Source organism: Ricinus communis, chromosome 7 (assembly GCF_019578655.1).
Source record: "Ricinus communis isolate WT05 ecotype wild-type chromosome 7, ASM1957865v1, whole genome shotgun sequence".
Classification (NCBI taxonomy): domain Eukaryota; kingdom Viridiplantae; phylum Streptophyta; class Magnoliopsida; order Malpighiales; family Euphorbiaceae; genus Ricinus; species Ricinus communis.
Window position 1 is genome coordinate 23362733 of NC_063262.1, and position 18243 is coordinate 23380975.

At 29.5% G+C, this 18243-nt stretch overlaps 2 protein-coding genes across 3 annotated transcripts; one reads left to right on the forward strand and one right to left on the reverse strand.

Moving 5' to 3' along the window:
- Positions 1-2679: 2679 nt before the first annotated feature.
- On the forward strand, positions 2680-6476 carry LOC8289702. Its single transcript, XM_002532165.4, has 6 exons — positions 2680-3139; positions 3474-3619; positions 4056-4224; positions 5462-5560; positions 5731-5813; positions 5918-6476. Exons 1-6 carry the CDS (start codon positions 2771-2773, stop codon positions 6045-6047), a joined length of 996 nt encoding a protein of 331 aa, XP_002532211.1. The 5' UTR covers positions 2680-2770; the 3' UTR covers positions 6048-6476.
- Positions 6477-6927: 451 nt separating this feature from the next.
- LOC8289703 (long chain acyl-CoA synthetase 8) lies at positions 6928-12308 on the reverse strand. 2 transcript variants are annotated; one of them, XM_002532166.4, is made up of 12 exons: positions 12148-12308; positions 11113-11732; positions 10928-11008; positions 10541-10801; positions 10294-10425; positions 10046-10219; positions 9690-9919; positions 8663-8780; positions 8286-8417; positions 8031-8165; positions 7726-7932; positions 6928-7422 (listed from the first exon to the last, which is right to left on the reverse strand). In XM_002532166.4, the coding sequence occupies exons 2-12, from the start codon at positions 11668-11670 to the stop codon at positions 7258-7260; spliced, it is 2193 nt and encodes a 730-aa protein (XP_002532212.2). In that variant the 5' UTR covers positions 11671-11732; positions 12148-12308; the 3' UTR covers positions 6928-7257. The 2 variants fall into 2 exon arrangements, with proteins under 2 accessions (XP_002532212.2, XP_048232509.1); XM_048376552.1 differs by lacking the exon at positions 12148-12308 and adding an exon at positions 12075-12099.
- Positions 12309-18243: the final 5935 nt, after the last annotated feature.

An 18243-nucleotide genomic window follows, 5' to 3' on the forward strand; every position in this document is an offset into this window, starting at 1 on the left:
TTTCTATTTGTAAGCAAATATTTGGTAGTATTAATGAAAAGAAAAGAATTAGAAACAAAATAAATTAAAATATATTTAATTTTTTGTTTTGATTTAATAACCATGAATAATTTAATGAATAAAAATAAATTATTTTTGAAAAATAATAAATAATAATTATTTATTTATTATTATTATTTTAAATTAAATCTAATTTTTTTAATCAGTTGTTCAAGTAAATAAAATCGAATAGCTGAAATTTAGAATAAGTAATCTAACCATTAAAATTTAATATGACACCAAATATTAACCCAAAAAAGCGATATTATTTTCTATTCATTTTCTGAGGTACGATAGTGGGCAGGGATTTTTTATTATTTGATGCCAATAAATACTAAGAAGAGGGATTCATATAATAGTAAATAGATTTGAAATTTAATTTATTATTTGTGTTGGATTTGATTTGGATTTGAGCCAACTGGTATCCGTAATTTGAACTCAATTATATTAAAACTTATTATATTTTATTATATGATTATTATTTAGTACATTATTTAAAATTTGACTAAATTTATACTTGAATTATATTAATATATTGAATACTTAATATGAATATTTGAATTTAATTACTTTATATTTTTTATTTTTTATTTATATTAATTTATATTAGTATATTTTAGAATTTATTTATTGTAAACGAATTCAGTAAACATATATATATTTAATTATCTAAAAATTTAATATAAATGAATAGAATACCCGCTATCTATTTAAATATTTATAAATATATTTAATAGTTATTTTTTTAAATATAAATTTTTATCGAATTCGGATAGTATAGGAATATATCTGTTCGGAATTGGTATAGGATCAGACTGTATTTTTTAATTGAATTCGGGTATCCTTAAATGACTAAGTACCCACCCTGAAATTTCTTTCAGCCTATCTTAATTATCGCTAGAAAATAATAAACAAAATTTTTTCTCAAAATAAAAAAAAAACTTACAATATTTTATTTATATTAGATATATATATTATAATAAAAAAATAAACATATATAAATACTTCATATTTTGATATTAGATAATTAAAGAATGAGAAACAAACTTAAAGAGCAAGGCTGGCTGTGTAGTAACCAACAGAACCCATGGATTTGTTTTGTGTTGAGAGGAACTAAGGCCCGCTAAAACAGCAATTACGCAAACTATACAGAATGAAGATTCGGAGACAAACTAATAAACAAAAAGAGTTAGACGAAGAAAAGAAATATTATTTTTAATAAATATAAATTATTTTTATTTTAAAAAATAAAAATAAGTGACAGAATCACTTTAAATAATAAGTTTTAAAACTATAATTTTAATAAATATAAATTATTTTTATTTTTAAAAAATTATTACTTAAATATAAAATGACTTAAATTTGAATTATTATTTTAAAGAATAGTTGAATTTTTATAAGTGACAGAATCACTTAAAAAATGAATATATCTAAATGTATTTATTTATGTTACTTGTAAGTTAAGCAAATCAATCATTTGAAAGTTTTTTTTTTTTTTTTTTTATATTATAAACGATTTTGAGTTTTTTAATCCGAAAATAAATTCACTTAACCACGTGTCTTGTCGTTGAATCATATCTTATTAATAGTTGCCTGTATAAAATACAATTGCTTAAGGAAAATTATTTATATTAATTAATCATATTGAAAAGTTCCTTTTGTTTATATAAGCTTAATAGCTTAAGAGTGTGAAAGTTTGTTATCTTGACTAATTTTTTTTTAAAATTGTCAATTTAGTCATAATTTAATTAATTAATATATTTTGGTCAAATTGAGTTGTTAAATAACATAAATAGTAATATAGGTATTATTTAAAAAATAAGAAAATTAAAATTAAGTAATATATATAAAATGTTGTTGTATAAAAATCTATCAATTTGAATTACTCAGTTCTTATATATTAAAATAATTAAAAATTTATAAAAATTTAAGTTTTTTTAAATTATTAGGCTGAAAGAATATATTAGAATACAATATCATAATAGTTAATGTAGATATTTTAAACATGTGTTATATATAAGAATTAAAAAAGGTAAAAAAAATATAATTAATATTTAAAAGAAACTATAGGATGGTTTAGATTTAGATTAAAACTCTTAAAATAATATTTTTTTTTTTTTTATCATTTTGATTGTTCATATGTTTTCAATTTCGAAGTTTTATTTGAATTTTGATTGTTTGGATTGTTAGAGAATGAAAGGAGAATAGTTTGGATTTAGATTGTTTGATTTGTGATAAAAGTGAAAGCGAAAGTGTAATAAAAAAGTAAGTTTAAGTATTTTTAATTTTAAATTTTAATTTAATTTATTACGGCTTTTAATTTTAAAATGAGTGTAAAATATCTTAATATTATTCATTTTAATATGCTAACATGGCATGTTATAATGACATGTCATCTTTTTTTAAAAAAAATGTAATGAGTTGGACTGATCATATTTTCGTTGTCTGATCAACGGAAACGGAAGAAAAGAAGTTTGGTAATACTCCGGTTAAAATTCAAAGAGCTTAGTCATATAAATCAGAATTTAAAGACTTTTAGGATATTACTCTTAAATTTGAAGGACCGGCAATGCAATTTACCCAAGAAGAACGCACGTAAATATTCGGCTCTACCCGGAAACACTGTCGTTTATGTGCATTTAATTTAACGACCACTAAAACCCCAACAGAAAGAGTGCTAAAACAGAAAAGGGAAAAAAATCTAAAAACAAAACAACTTCTTGTTGCAAAGATGTTAGCTCACTCAAACCTCATCTCCTGCAACTTCCCTTCTCTTCCTCTTCTTTGCAAAAATCCGAGACCAGCAACAACAACAGCTTCGCTTCAAGCTCAAATTCTTAAACACAAGACTACTTACGCGTCATCCAATTTTCTTAAATCCAACTCTTATAATACCTCAATTTTCCCATATAAAAAAAGATGTGTTCTTCAAGTGTGTAATAGTGTATTAGACTCCAAAGACTCAGATAAAGATCCAATTTTGGAGAGTGATACTAATAATGTCAAAGAAGGGCGTGATTGGACTAGTTCCATTTTGCTTTTTGTGTTCTGGGGTGCTCTTTTATACTATGTTTTTAATCTTGCTCCTGACCAAACCCCGGTACTTGATTTCTTTAACTTTTTCTTGATTTTCTTGCTTTTTAGTTTGCTTATCTTAATGGGTTCTCTTTTCTTTTTCTTTTTTTTAACTTTCTTCCTTGGAAAATTTGCAATTTGGTAAAAGCCATTGCTGGATTTGGACTGTAATTAGGAGATAATGGGTTCAATTGTTTACTGTTATAACTTAATAAAAGTGTGGGACCAGATATAAACTTTGGCATGCCATTATGGTCCCATGAATCAATTCTTGAAGGAGTTGATTCTCTGCATGTTTTCTTCTTGTCCTAGATTATTCCTGTAATAAGTGATGGATAAATTCTTTTTCATTTTTTCAGACAACAGATATGTATTTCTTGAAAAAGCTGCTTAATTTGAAGGGCGATGATGGCTTTGAGATGAACGAAGTGCTTGTATCTTTGTGGTACGTCATGGGCTTGTGGCCTTTAGTGTACAGCATGCTTCTACTTCCAACAGGGAGAAGGTAAGTTCAATTTAGTTATGCTCGTTTGTTGTGTAATTCTTTTGAAGAGTATGACCTTTGCCACATAGTTTTCGTCTAGTCTGTTGTAACTACTGTGTAAAGTTTTAAATGGATGACCTTTGCCCTGCGTTATAGTTGCTGGGACTTGCTAAGAGACAACATGATTCATAATTTCCCCTCTTTTAGCTAGTAGCAATCCTTTGCGAGTAGAATTAAGTGTGATTTTCGGATTATATGTTTGTATCTTTGGTTATAAATTATAATACATTCTACATGTGATGATGATAGGAAACCGCCTGCATGAACTTTAGCCTTGCTTCCATGCATGTCACAATATTTGAGCAAAAAGCAATTGATAACTTGCCATATGAAAACTTTTATTTGATTTCAGTTATAGAATTTACTTTATCTGATGTATAAGTTAATATATTTGCAGCTCGAAAAGTAAAATTCCAGTTTGGCCATTCCTTGTACTTTCATGCTTTGGTGGTGCATATGCTCTTCTTCCCTATTTTGTTCTTTGGAGACCACCACCGCCACCTGTTGAAGAAAGTGAGCTTGGCAAATGGCCTCTTAATTTTCTAGAATCAAAGTTGACTGCTGGGGTAAATTCTTTTTTGCAAAAGTACAAAAACACAGCTTGTGGTTTTATACCTTGACCTCTGGTTTCCTTCATGTCATTTCAGAGTTCACGATTTTCATCACATTGCACTATGGTACCTCACCAACTAGTATCATTAGTTTTTAATAATGTAATATTATTATAACTTGAGCTTTCAATAATGAAGTCATCTCTTAAGTAATTTGGCAACATCCAACTAGCTACTTTAACCTCACAGTAAATTAAAGTAATATGTATTTAAAATTTTATGAGAACAAAAGTAACTTATTGTTTAATAAGTTTATAATGTTTTTAGGAATCTCCTAATAGTTAGTTTGATAGTATATCATTTGAGAAATGTTTTTTTCTTTTAATTGAAATCCATGTTTTTCGTTACATTCTAGTAAACTAAAAATGTTACTTTGTAGGGTACCAAATGCAATGTGATGAAAACCACAAACCCAAAAATGATGTGAAAAAAAAAAAATCACAAGTCACATAACCAAAAGTATCTAATCATGTGCTTTTTATACTTCACCCAGTTTATTTTTCTTTCTGTTTTTGTTTACCTTTCATTGGTTGGTCTAGATTTATGTTGATTAAAAAATGTGAAGAGGATTAATAGATTGATGAGGAATTATAAAGACTTGAAAGCAAGGACATAATGCTTGTCATGTTGCTTACAATTTTCTCATGCATGAGACATTGGATGTCTATATGAAAGCTACTTTCATGCATATGCCACACAATGTTTCTAATGAATGTTATGTGCCTCAAGACTGAGGATCTTTCCACTCTTTGTTTGGAATGATGTAGTATAAGCTTTGATATGATGGACACTTCAGATTGCTCTCTTGTATCAGAGCATAACTGGAGATTAATCTACTGACCAATGAACTTTGTTAAGGGCACTGGAACAAAAGCCGTCAGGAGCAATGAATCGATGATTTCCAGTCAGTCTCCTGTCAATTGATAGTGGAAATATGTTCAAATAGAGGAAAATGGTTCCTTAATCTGGCAGGTCGTTGGCTGAAATTTTGTTTTAAGATTTTACTTGGGAGGTTAAGAAAGAAACTGTAAATAAGTCTAGCAGCATCTGATTAGAGGATGAATTTTTCTTCGTGTTACTTTCTACTCCATTAAATGCTGTTTTCTGAGGATAATATCAGTAATTTGTAGTTGTCGTCTGCATTTGTTTCATCTTGTTTGAAGAAGCACAAATTAATCCTGTCATGCTTCAGATATCACTTGCTGCAGGGCTAGGCCTATTCCTCTATGCAGGTTTAGCGAATGGTGATGTCTGGAAAGAGTTCTACCAATATGTCCAAGGAAGCAAATTTGTAAGTGCTTGTTAAGTTTTGTTTTTCTCATTTCTGTCATCAGACAATGCTGAATGTGATACGGAGTTTAATATTAATTCTCATGTCTTTCTTGAATCTTAACATTCTATGTTGTTAGTCCTGATGGAAAGTTGATAGACATGCCTGCATGGTTCAAATTTGCGTTGCAGATACACATAATGTCCCTTGATTTCGCCCTACTATCTGCATTTGCTCCTTTCTGGGTTTACAACGATATGACTGCCAGGAAATGGTGAGAGTTTGGTAACAATAATACCTTTTCTTGCTTGATCGTTTTGAATTTGAAATACTCGAGTATAAGCAGCATTACCTCTGGATAAACTGTTTCCTTTACAGGTATGACACAGGTTCTTGGCTTCTTCCCATATCTCTGGTGCCGTTCTTGGGTCCTGCATTATATCTTGTCCTAAGACCATCGCTATCAGAAATGCCTGTTTCGGTCAGTCCAACATCTGAACAGGAGTAATATTTGGGTTCTAGGGAGTTATTTATCAACTTATTGAAGAAGGCGACAAATTTTGAAAACATCAAGAAGGTTGAAGATGGCAAGCAAATTAAAAATACTGTTGTTCATGACTCGTGAGCATTCACAGCAATATTTAGTCATTGCTACACACTGGGCGATCAGATCTTGCCTTGCAGTTGATTCTTGCATACACACAAACCACAGATGCAGGAGACCACTATCTTCACAGAAAGGTTTCGGGTGCCCTTTTCACAAATTGACTCAGACATGATACACCAGTCATAAAGAAAAAGAAATGATGTCTACTAACTTTCCTTATATTGTAAATCATGTAATGCCTTTATTTTATACGAGTGGTGAAAATTAAATTTTAGCACGAACTCATTGATATAATTTATATTTTATATAGTGTTTATTTAAGTGGTGAAATTAGATTTTATCACAAGCTAAGTGATAAATTAATTTATATTTCTTAAGCCTATGGAGTTTACATCTGACAGCGTGAAAAGATCCTCCTCTTGTATTTGAAGACCTAGGCTTTGTCCAAAGTAAGAAACTTTTTTTTTTCAGCGTGGACACATCTTTTCTTTTTCCTTGTTTTTTCTTGGAAAAGAATTTCAGTCAGATTCTCAGATGTGTTTTTGCTGGTTCATGCATGTACATGTGAACCAACTGGATGGAAAATTCTACTTCCATGTGTTTTGACAGTTTGTTCCTAATGTTAGAAATTTCATTATTGAAAAATATGATTGTTACTGCAAATGATTAACAGTTAAAACTTTATTTCAAGAATTGCATTGTATTACTGTTTCTATAGAAAACCATACATGGTGTTGTTCTTTTTGTTGGGCTGCATGACTTTCTTGCACATACACCAAAATGAATACCAAAAGCACCATGGGTTTGGCCTGCCAAGCATGCACAATCCATGAGCAAGATGCTTTATTAACATGGTAAACTGCAGGGCATCAACATACGCAATCCTAGTTAGCAGGAAAAAGAAAATGTTTCTCCAATAATTTAGGTAAATTTAACCCTCCCTCTTACATCATAAACCGTGAAGATCCAACAACCGCAGATCATGCCAGAATAACCTCCAGCTAGGGGCATATGGCAGCAGTTTCCAGGGACAAAAAAAACTCAGGAGCAGCTGGAAATTTGAAGGAGCCGAAAACATAGCAGAAGAAGGAAGAACACGTTAAACATCATTTCACTCATAAAGCTTTTGGAGCTCTTCTTTAAATTTGGACTTCAGCTGTTCCCGCTTTATCTTGAGTGCGGCCGTAACTAGGCCAGATTCAGGTGTCCATGGATCTGGCAACAGTTTGATCTTTGCAGGAATTTCAAACTTGTCCAATTTTGCAGCTTTTCCTACCTGCAGACATGAAATGCCCTCACACATGAGTCCTTAAGTTCTCTATACTTAATTTCTTGCATGACCTCTCATGCCAAAAATGAAGAGGAATAAGAAGATGCTCAGTAGGATAAATGCAAAAAAGATTTTAATGCACCTGCACAGGACAGATACTGAAACACAATGAATATTCCCATCCAAGAGACTATCTCAAGGCAACATTATGAAATCAATTTACAACCAAACAACTGGAGGGATATAATTTCTTCAGCATCAATACAGTTTTTGTATATATCCTTCCAGCAGACGAGAAAATAAACCTACCTTCAACAGCGATTGTTGAACCTCAGTGATCGATTCATCCTTGTTACACAGCTCCGAAAAATTCTGATACTCGATGCCAACTCCCTGTGCCCATTTCTCAAGTGCTTGATGTGATGGGACAACTAGAGCTACACAATAGTTCTTCAAGGGATCTGCATATAACATTATATTATCCACATAGCCACTTGATATTAAAGCTGCCTCAACCTGCAATTACGGCATCCACCAGTATAATGAGCAGATTAGTGCATATATTTCTCTCAAAAACATTCTACAGAGAAATATTAATGAAGTTTCATACAAACCTTTCCAAGGGAGATATACTCTCCATGTTGAAGTTTCACAATGTCCTTCTTCCTATCAATAATCTCAAGACATCCATCAGGGTGGAATTGTCCAATATCACCAGTGTAAAACCAACGCATGCCCCTTTCATCGACCTGCATCATGTTCGAGGAAGTGAGCTTTCAACTTTTTCAAGACTATGAGGTCGAACTTCTGGTGTTCAACAGTGTTATGTCCAAAAACACATGTACATGCGCTCAAACAATCAAGTATACCTTGTAGACCTCATTAGTCTTTTCATGGCTTTTGAAGTAACCAGATGTTACACTGAATCCCCCAACTACAATCTCTCCTCGAGGCATTGGCTTGTCAGATATCCTATATCCACCTTCTTCCCAAGAAACAAGCTGCAATATCAAAATGGAAAGCTTATCTAAGACCAATTTCGGAAATTGCAAAATACTTATAAAACATTATAATTTCTACAAAATTCTACTTTTGATTTTTATTGTTCAGTGGGAATACTTCCCTGCATATTTACAAACTGAGATTTAGTACACACAATGATGCTCCTTCAATAACCATCTTTTACATAGAAAGCCTTTTTCTGATTCTGAAATAAATCAATGTTAATTGTAGAAATATTGCAGACCTTTATATAGCAACAAGGAACAGGGGGGCCGACACGGCCCACAGATGTGTCGTCCCAATCAGAAAAAGCGGCTCCAGCACATGTTTCTGTCAAGCCATAAGCCTGACCTATAATAGCCCTGAAGATGAACATCGAGACAAAATCAGGCTGAATTCGTCATTAGCAAACAACAAATAAGAAATATTGAAACTATGAAGGCAATTTACATAATCAAAACCACTGTAAATATAAAGAACCTAATAATCATTGAACTGAACAAATAATTTTAGATTTTTGGCAGCTGCAATTAGGTGATATATGCATGCTTCATTCAAAATATCAGTATTTCATTAATCTGAACTACAATTTACATATCGCTTCACAAGCCATTTCTCTTTAATGCTTTAGTTGATAATCATTCCATAAGTTGGGCTTAAAAATATGACTATCCTTTCTAACAGCAAATTCAAGAGTACAAACGGTATCATCTCCCAAAAAGATCATCAGTGAAAAATCACAGAAAATGAAAGCAAGTAAAATTTACCCACAACATGTATTTCAGGGAATGAAATCACCATTATCATTGTGCATTCAGTGGGAAAAAAGAAATACTTGTCACAAACATTAAAAATACAGTATTTTTAGCCACATGTTCTTCACTGAGACAATAAGATGTACGATTGAAAATATCCAAATTTTTAACTTCTTCATCCACTTAATTATTTGACTACTTCAAAGTTCTTGAGAACTTAACTATCAATAAGACTAAGACAAATAACAGCATCTTGTGACAACAAAATAACACTGACAAACAAATAGAAAGCAACAGAAGCTAATGTAAAGAAAAAAAAAGTGTAGTAGCACAATAGCCAAAAACAATAGCATGATATGTTTTGCTTATATGAGTATTACCTCACAAATATCTATGCTACTTTACACTTGAAAGTAATCATCATTATCAGTCAAAGCATAGAATCATAGTAGACTTATAATTTGGTATCAGCATTAATATGAATATTTTGGCATCTCGAGATGAGAAAGTCATTACCCCATGCAGATGTTGATGAATCTCTGAGAATCCCCAGATAAAGGAGCTCCACCACATAGCATAAATCGGATATGCCCTCCAAGTCCAGCACGTATTGTTCTGAAGACAATAGCATCCCATAAAACTCTCTCCAGTCCCCAAGCACCAAACCAGCTTCCTTCTATGGCTGCCTGTCGCCGCTTATATCCAATGTCGAAAAGCTTCTTTGCTAGCCCTCCTTTCTCATCAACCTGGAATACACCACAATAACCAGGAAAGAAAGGAGTTCAGTATCTAGTGGACTTCCTAAACCTACTGAGATGCACCAATCACTATCCTGTAGAACTTCATGGTAACAGCATTAATTTGGTACACACCTTTTTCTGAACTCCTTCCCGGACACGATCTAGTATAGTTGGAACTGCTGCCATGAGAGTTGGCTTTAGCATAGAAGCATCTCCTTTGGTTCCTTTCTTGATTTTATTAGCCGTGTCAGTTAAAGTCAATGCAGAACCATAGCCAATTGCACAACCTGCAGTTAACATTACAGACTGGACAACCACAGAATTATGATCATTATCTTTGACAAGTAGAATAGAGAATAAGAATACAGATATAAGGGTACCTCGGCAGCCAATTCGAGAACATGTGCTAAGGGCAAGTACGCCAAATAAACATCATTAGTACCTAACTTTGGAATCGTAGTCATAACAGCTGCAATGGTGGCGATAATGTTGCCATGAGTAATCATAACCCCCTATTATTTTAAACATAACATGGTGTTAGAGCAAAGTACAGCTTGCAATTTTGGCAATCAATCAATTTAGTACTGAAGTCTAGCTTTAATGAGCTACAGGTAGAACATAACAAACCTTTGGCAGGCCTGTGCTGCCACTTGTATACATGATAACAGCAATCCCGTCCTTGGAAGGTAAACTAGGAGGAAGAGGATTGGTTTTGCCCATTTTCTCAACTTCAGGAAAAGATGAAACTGTCCAATTGCTCATACTCTGGGGCATAGCACTTCCCTCATCTTCAAAGTAAATCACATTCTTGATAGTTGTCAGTCTTGAGCTTATAGCAGCCAACTTTTTCAATTGCTTGGAATCACAAATCAAGGTTTGTACTTCAGTCTGATCAATATTTCAAAACTATGAGTTAGGACTATAAACAACCTAAAGCAAATCGTGATCTACATGCTAAAAACTAGCTCCAGTGCTAAAGGAATCTCATAAATCAAGCACAAGAAGATCCTGCACCTCATTGAGTGAATGGACAAGGGCATCATCACCAAGAGAAGAATAAATAGTAACAACACTAATATTCTGCCGCATGCATCCCTGAACCCCAGAAACAACTAATTTAGTATGGATTATGCCACATAACAATTGGGGCAAAAAGAGCAGAAAATGTGAAAACAATTGAAGTATGAAAACACAAATACCTGCAAGGCAATGAGCCACTCTTCTCGAGTTTCAGAAAATATTGCAGCACGAGCATCCTCATTATGCTCTAATCTAATAAGCCCAGAAGCAAAATTGCAAGCACGATCAAAAACTTGTCCATAAGTTTGCCATTCGTAGTCCCCCAAATGCAGCTTCTCAAACTTCCTACCACTACCATCACTAGCTGTGATAAATTCCCTGCTAACTAGCTTCCTTGTTCCAAGAAATCGATATTGCGAATGTTTTTTACAAGATTGCTCAAACAAAGCTGCCATGGTAGTTGCCCCTTCCCAAGGAACTTCAATCAAGCCAGGAGTTCGAGCATTTCGAATTGCATAACCTGCCTCACCACCAACTTCCACCGGAACTCCTCTCACCTTTTTCACCTTTTTCCTTCCCAGGAACACAATGGAGAGCAGTACAGGTAAAAAGATGGCAACAATAGCAGCACCCAGAATTCCATAGGTTCCATATCCTTTCTCTACAGACAACTGATCACTAGACCCTAATACTTCCATAACTGGGCGACTCGAGAAACTTCCTTCAGAATCTGACATTATTTATAAATTCTTATACAACGATCTAAAGCATCACTTTCCGGAGCAGACCAAATAATTCCCTATAATAGAAAACAAGAATTACACTATAATCTCATTTCCAAGTTCCTTCACAAAAGCCAAAACAATAAACAAACAAATAAATAAAAAGCACAAGACTTTAAAACAAAACCTAAACGAATGATAATTAATGAATCAAACCAAAAGCATACTTTGATTAGCATTAACTTCATAAAATTCCCAAATAGATACACAAACGCATGCCAAGGGAGGAAAAGAAAGCAAACAGTATATATATAACCAAGATCAATCCAAGAAGAGCTAAAGAATCCAAAAACCAATCAAAGTACTAACAATATACAAAGAGAACACGAAGAAAAGAATCAAGAAAAAAAGAGAGTTACCAATAACAGTATTTTGAGATAAAATAAAGCTTGGAAAATGAAAAATGTTATCTTTGGCTATCAGCTTTATTACCTTCGTAAGCAAAAGCTCAAAAAGGCAGTCTACAGAGAAATGAGACAGTGTCAATGTTCCAGAGAGCCCACTTAGTATTTTCTTTTATACGCTTTTGGCTATATATATAGTCTTCTCAAGGTTTAAGGTGGCACTAGAAAAGTCGATATAAATGCTAATTATTATAAGTAATAAATAAGACCTCCTATACTTTGTTTGTTTGGCAAGAATCCAGAAGATTATAAAGTGTCAGCACATAAATTAGTAAAGTAAAAATTGTTTTTGTCCATGTGATGAGGAAATATTTATTTTCTTGAAAAGAAGACACTAATGATTCCCATTATTGTTCTGACACGATTTTGTTTAATCTTCATAGCTACCGTATAGTGTTAAATATAATTTTATTTTTCTTTTATTTTTATTAATAATAATTTAGTTTAAAATTTATGTCAAAAAGGATAATTATATATAATGATTGATAACAAAATGGATCATTAGTCATATGTTGATTGATTTTTATATACTAAAGATAACAAAAGGTAAATAAAATATCCTTTAATGTAAAATTATAGAATACAATAAATGAATTTGATTTCATCTTATTTCTTTCAACTTTCTCCTATATATTTTTCACATTCCAAATATAGTGTGTCAATGGTAATTCTTGGAAACTTCTTTATGTATATGAAATTATTTATCAATAAAAGTGATATATGTTGATTGATTTTTATTTTTAAAATATAAATTAAAAAGTCAGTTTTATAGTTTCATTATTTATGTTTGAAATAATAAAATTTACTCTTCATTTTAATTTTTAAAAACACACTATAAACTTCATACATTACATTAATATGATTTTAATTATTTTTATTGACAATATTTTTTTTAAAGAAAGAGAAATATTTAATACTGTGTTTGATTATATTCTTTTTAGAAACTCATTTTATTCTTATGCCTATTATGTTAAATAATAGCTTTAGAATTTATTTTAAAATAAAATAAAAACTATACTTAGAATACATCAAAATAAAAATAATAAAATAAAAAAGCTACATGATAAAGTTAAAAAGAGATATTAATTTATAAGGTATATTAACTTATTTATATAAAATTAATTCAAAAAATTTATCTATTTTTTAAATATTAATTAAATTCTAATAGATTCATTAATTGGAATATAAGTAGAATTATAAATAATTTTTATTTATATAAATTCTGAATTTATAACTGAATCTATAAGAATTTATAGAATTATCTTCAATGAAATGTGATATAAAACATTAACATAGAGAACATAATAAAATATAAAAATTATTATTTAATTTTTATATTTTCATATTCATTAAAAAATTATTTCTTAATTTTAATTATATTTAATAAATAAAACTTTTAAGAAGGAAAAAGGAATTGGAGAGAAATGGTTCTACTTTATATTTTTTTTATAGAAATTGAAATTATTTATACTCTAATTTTGAATATAAAACTTTTTATTTTAAAATTAATTAATTATTATTTTAGTGATTATTTTTATATATCAGACATAATAAGATTAATAATTTTTTTTCTTTTAAAATACTTTCTGCTTCCTTCCTCCTTATTGCTGGGAAATATTCATAAAAATAAAAAAAATAAAAAAAAAAGATAATAGGAGATGTAAAAGAAGGGCAGTATAGGTATTAAGGAAGAGTGTTAACCAACTGGCAGCAATGTTTTGATTCCATGTGGACCAGGAGGCGAAGAGTGGCGTTATTAGGAAGCCATTCATATGGAGGCACGCATCTCAAGAGCGTAATCTAGTCAGTAATCCATGAGAAACTAACCAGAAACGACATCGTTGGCATAGAAGGTTCTGCGGTTGTTTAAAGGCTTTAGTAGTAATAAATAAATAAATAAGGGGAAAAGGTGCATTTTGGCCCTTAACGTTTATTCTCGGGAGCATATTGGTCTTTAATATATTTTTAGGCGCAAATAACTGAAAAAGTAAGGTGTTATTGTCATTTTGGCACCTTTACTTACGGTATCTCTTTAAACTAGAGATGTCCGTTTACTACTAGCTTATGTGGCATAAATAGAACCCATATAACATTTTTATTTTAAATATTGAAAGATAATTCTTATTTTATCCAAATTAGCTTAGAATACTGGAGAGCACTTAAATTCGTAAAATAGTTGTTGTCAAATGTATTATTTATCAAAATGTTATTTTCAGTCTTATACTTAATTGAAAGAAAGAGTGGGTTTATTATTATATGATAATTCTTAATGTGTTTTGCTCTTTTTCATTAGTCTTTTATTTTCTTTATTGGTGATGATATTCATTGACATTATAACCTTCCTCTACATTATTTTTTTCTAGAATGAGAGTAGGAGGAGCTTTGTATTGTGTTGTTTGTGAGAAAATAAATTATGCCGCATTTTTTTTAATAATATTAACTGATGTTTAGTTAATCTATTCAATTATAAATATTAAGACGAGGTTTTCTAGTAGGAATTCTTTTTCCAATTTTTTTCTCCAAAAATTGATCCTTTTATTGTTATAAATATAAAAAGTAAAAATAAATAAATGGGTATAATTTGATTTCACAAGCATGCTAAGCATGTTTATTATCTAGTTATAAGAAAAAGAAATGGAAGAAGAGATTGACTGCATAAGAAAGAAAAGCATTTTTATTTTATTTTTAGGTTCGTTTTTTGGTTTTTTTTATTGCTATTAATGTTATTCTTACTGCTTGATGTTATTGTTGTTCTTGAGTCTCATTTAAACCATATAAGCTAGTAGTAAATAGATGTCTCCAGCTTAAAGAGGTACCCTTAATATAGGTGCCAATATGACAAATAAATCTTAATTTTTTAGTTATTTACACTTAAAAATATATTAGGGGCCAATCTGGTGGTAGAGGTAAATGGTAGGGGCCAAAATGAACATTTTCCCATTAAATAAGTAAAGATAGAGCGGAGTGTGGTGGCGACGGGTGCTGCGTTTTAAGCGAGAAGATGACGATGATAATGTACATACAAACTTTGGAGATGACAGATTCCAGTTGTGTTTTTATTGTAGCAGTCAAATGCTGCGGCGGTGAATGTCGCACGTCAAAGACAACCTCTGCAATCACTAATCAATAGTCATCCTATTTAACATTCACATTCGCAAAGGTTTGGTTTCTGCAATAATCACATTATTCATACTCTTCCAATTTCTTACAACTTGTTTGATATTTAAAATGTATTCATTAAATATAAAATAACTAGTAAAATTTAATTTTTTATTTTTTATTTGAAAATAAAAAATATATTAAAATATTATCTTATAATATTAATTTTTTAAAATAAAAAATCTAATAAATTTTAGTAATGTATTAAAAATAGTTTAAAACGGATATTTATATATTTAATTTTTATAAATACTAACATCCAATAATTTCGACCGATTTGATAAAAACGATTTTAATTAGCTGACGTGTTGACATGAAATGCATAGTTATTATTTTATTACTATTTCAATGAGTTAATAATTTCTTAAGATTGAAATCAAAAATCTATATGAATAAAAGTAGATACTTAAATGTTAACAATGGCCACTTAAGAAATAATGAATTATGTACCCTTTTGTAGTAGTAGTGGTTCGACTATAATAATACTCCAAAATAGCAATTTGACCTAAACATATAATTACATGGTTATTCTTACTTATCAAATTATATTTAATTAATTCTATTTAGCAGTTTACTTTAGTCCTCCCAAATATTTGACATTTTTGAACTTGTCAAAAAGAAAAGTGCTCATGATATTCCAAAAACTGTGATTATTATTCATCTTTGTAAAAGAATTATTGTTCTAGTGTATTTTTCTTGTTTATTGAAAATAAATGCAATATAAGACTATGCTAATAACACTCTCTCTTTAACGCTCTCTTCGGCAATTGCTTTTCTATTAGTTCACTTTTTTAATTTAATAATTTATTATTTATTTAATAAGTTAACCTAATTCTATATTCTTCCTTAATAAATAAAAGTAAAATAAATTTATTTACTAATAAAAAAAAGTACATTTCTTTTTATATGGTTATAACTCAAAATTTATTATTTCAATTTTAATTTTTAAACTATTTGATTATGTGAATAATAATATTTTTATTTTAACGAATTTATATTTTATAATTATTTATGTAAAATAAAATTTATCTAAAATTATTAAAAATAAAAACTATTATTATTCACGTAATAAAATATTTTTAAAATTTATTTTTAGCAAATAAAATTTATTTTATTTTTATTTCTTAAAAAATATATAAAATTAGTTTAACTTGTTAAATAAGTAGTAAGTTACTAGGTTGAAAAGTTAAATAAAATAAACCCATGGAAAGATAATTGTCTATAAAAGTTAGGATGTATTCAGTTATTTATAAGTTTTAAAAGTCATTGAGTATTTAATTCTAACTTTTAAAGACTCTTTAAAAGTTAAAATATATTTAATAAAGACTTTTATAAATTTTAAAAAAAAAGTTTATAAAAATTAAAAGATTTTTAACTAAGACTTTTAGATAGTTAATAAAAGTAAACTCATATTTAAAAAGTCATAGAATTTAGACAATAGAATTTTGTGTGTTTTGAATGTCTTTTTATAGGTCAGTATAAATAAGAAATCTAAAGAATTTTCTTTTATTCTACCTCAAGATTGAGCAGACTTTTTCCAAGAATAGAAGTCGTTCGTTGCTGCGAAGAAAGGAAAATAAAAAAGCGACAGGTATTTCTTTTTTTTTTTTTAGTTAAATTAGAAAAATAATTAAATTAAAAATATAAATAAAAAAATATATATCACACAATTATATATCATTTTTATTAAATAACAATGGCAGACAATTTATGGTAACTCACCAAACAAAAACATAAATCTTTTCGTGAACTCATATTTTCATTTTGCTTTTTGTTGCATGAATACAAAAGTTGACTGAAAAACTTGACTTTGCTGGCAGAAGCATTCTATGTGTTCCTTTGAGTTCAGTCACTTTCTGCTCTTAATTTGATGGTGGAGAAACGTTTTCAGACAATTTTATAGTATAGTGCCCATAAAATACTTTTAAAGCATTTAAATACCATTAGTTTTTCTAATAGCATCTGAATTTTTTCTTATTAATTTATTTACTCAATCATGTTTTTTTATATTATTTATATTTATTTATTATATATTACATGTATAATAAAGTAATAATATAATGAGAAGTACACAACAAGGAATGACAAAGTTAAAGGAAAAATTAGTGAGAACTATAAAACTTGGACAATTAAGAAAACTAACTAGTTACTGAAACTCATAATTGATGTTGCGATGCAAGGTTGGCGCTATAACAATGGCTTGATAGGTAGTTAAGAAAAAGATACTTCCTGCTTTGAAGGAAAAACTTGGATGTGATAAGAATTATTCTTAATATTTAAGCCATTTGAAATGGGTTAAACAAAAATACAACAACTATTGCAATCTTTTACGTTATAGTTCTAGGTTTGGATAGGATTCTATAACCAAAAAATTTACTGCTCTGGGTGAAATATGAGAGGAATATTTTAAGATAATCCTTTTATTCAAAAATATTTACATAATTCCCTTTTATTTACTTGGTTATGTTTGCTTTTATTTAATTTAGAGGAATCTATGAATAAATAATGAATCTACTTTAAAACTAGTGTTTTATAACTTTCTAATATTTAATATATTTACGTATAGATTTATTATTTTCTTAAGTAATTCTATTTATACATCTTAAACATGAATATAGATGATGAAGTAGAAAATCAAAGAACAGAAGAAGAAGAAGAAGAAGAAGAAGAAATGGAAGAAGAATGGTATAAAATATTTAAGCAATTATATGTGTCTTGAATGAGCTTAAAACTGTTATGTCCTAAAATCATGTTCAATATCTTTTATCTAGACGGCTAAAAAATTTAAATGGATACAATTATATATATAAGATTTTAAATGAAGATCCATAAGAATTTCGACAAGTAGATAGAATGTATCATAGCATGTCTCTTAAACTATGCGGGATATTAGAGAAAAAATACCCTTACAGGATACAAGGTATATTTGCATCAAAAAAATTCTTGCAGCCTTTCTACTTACTGT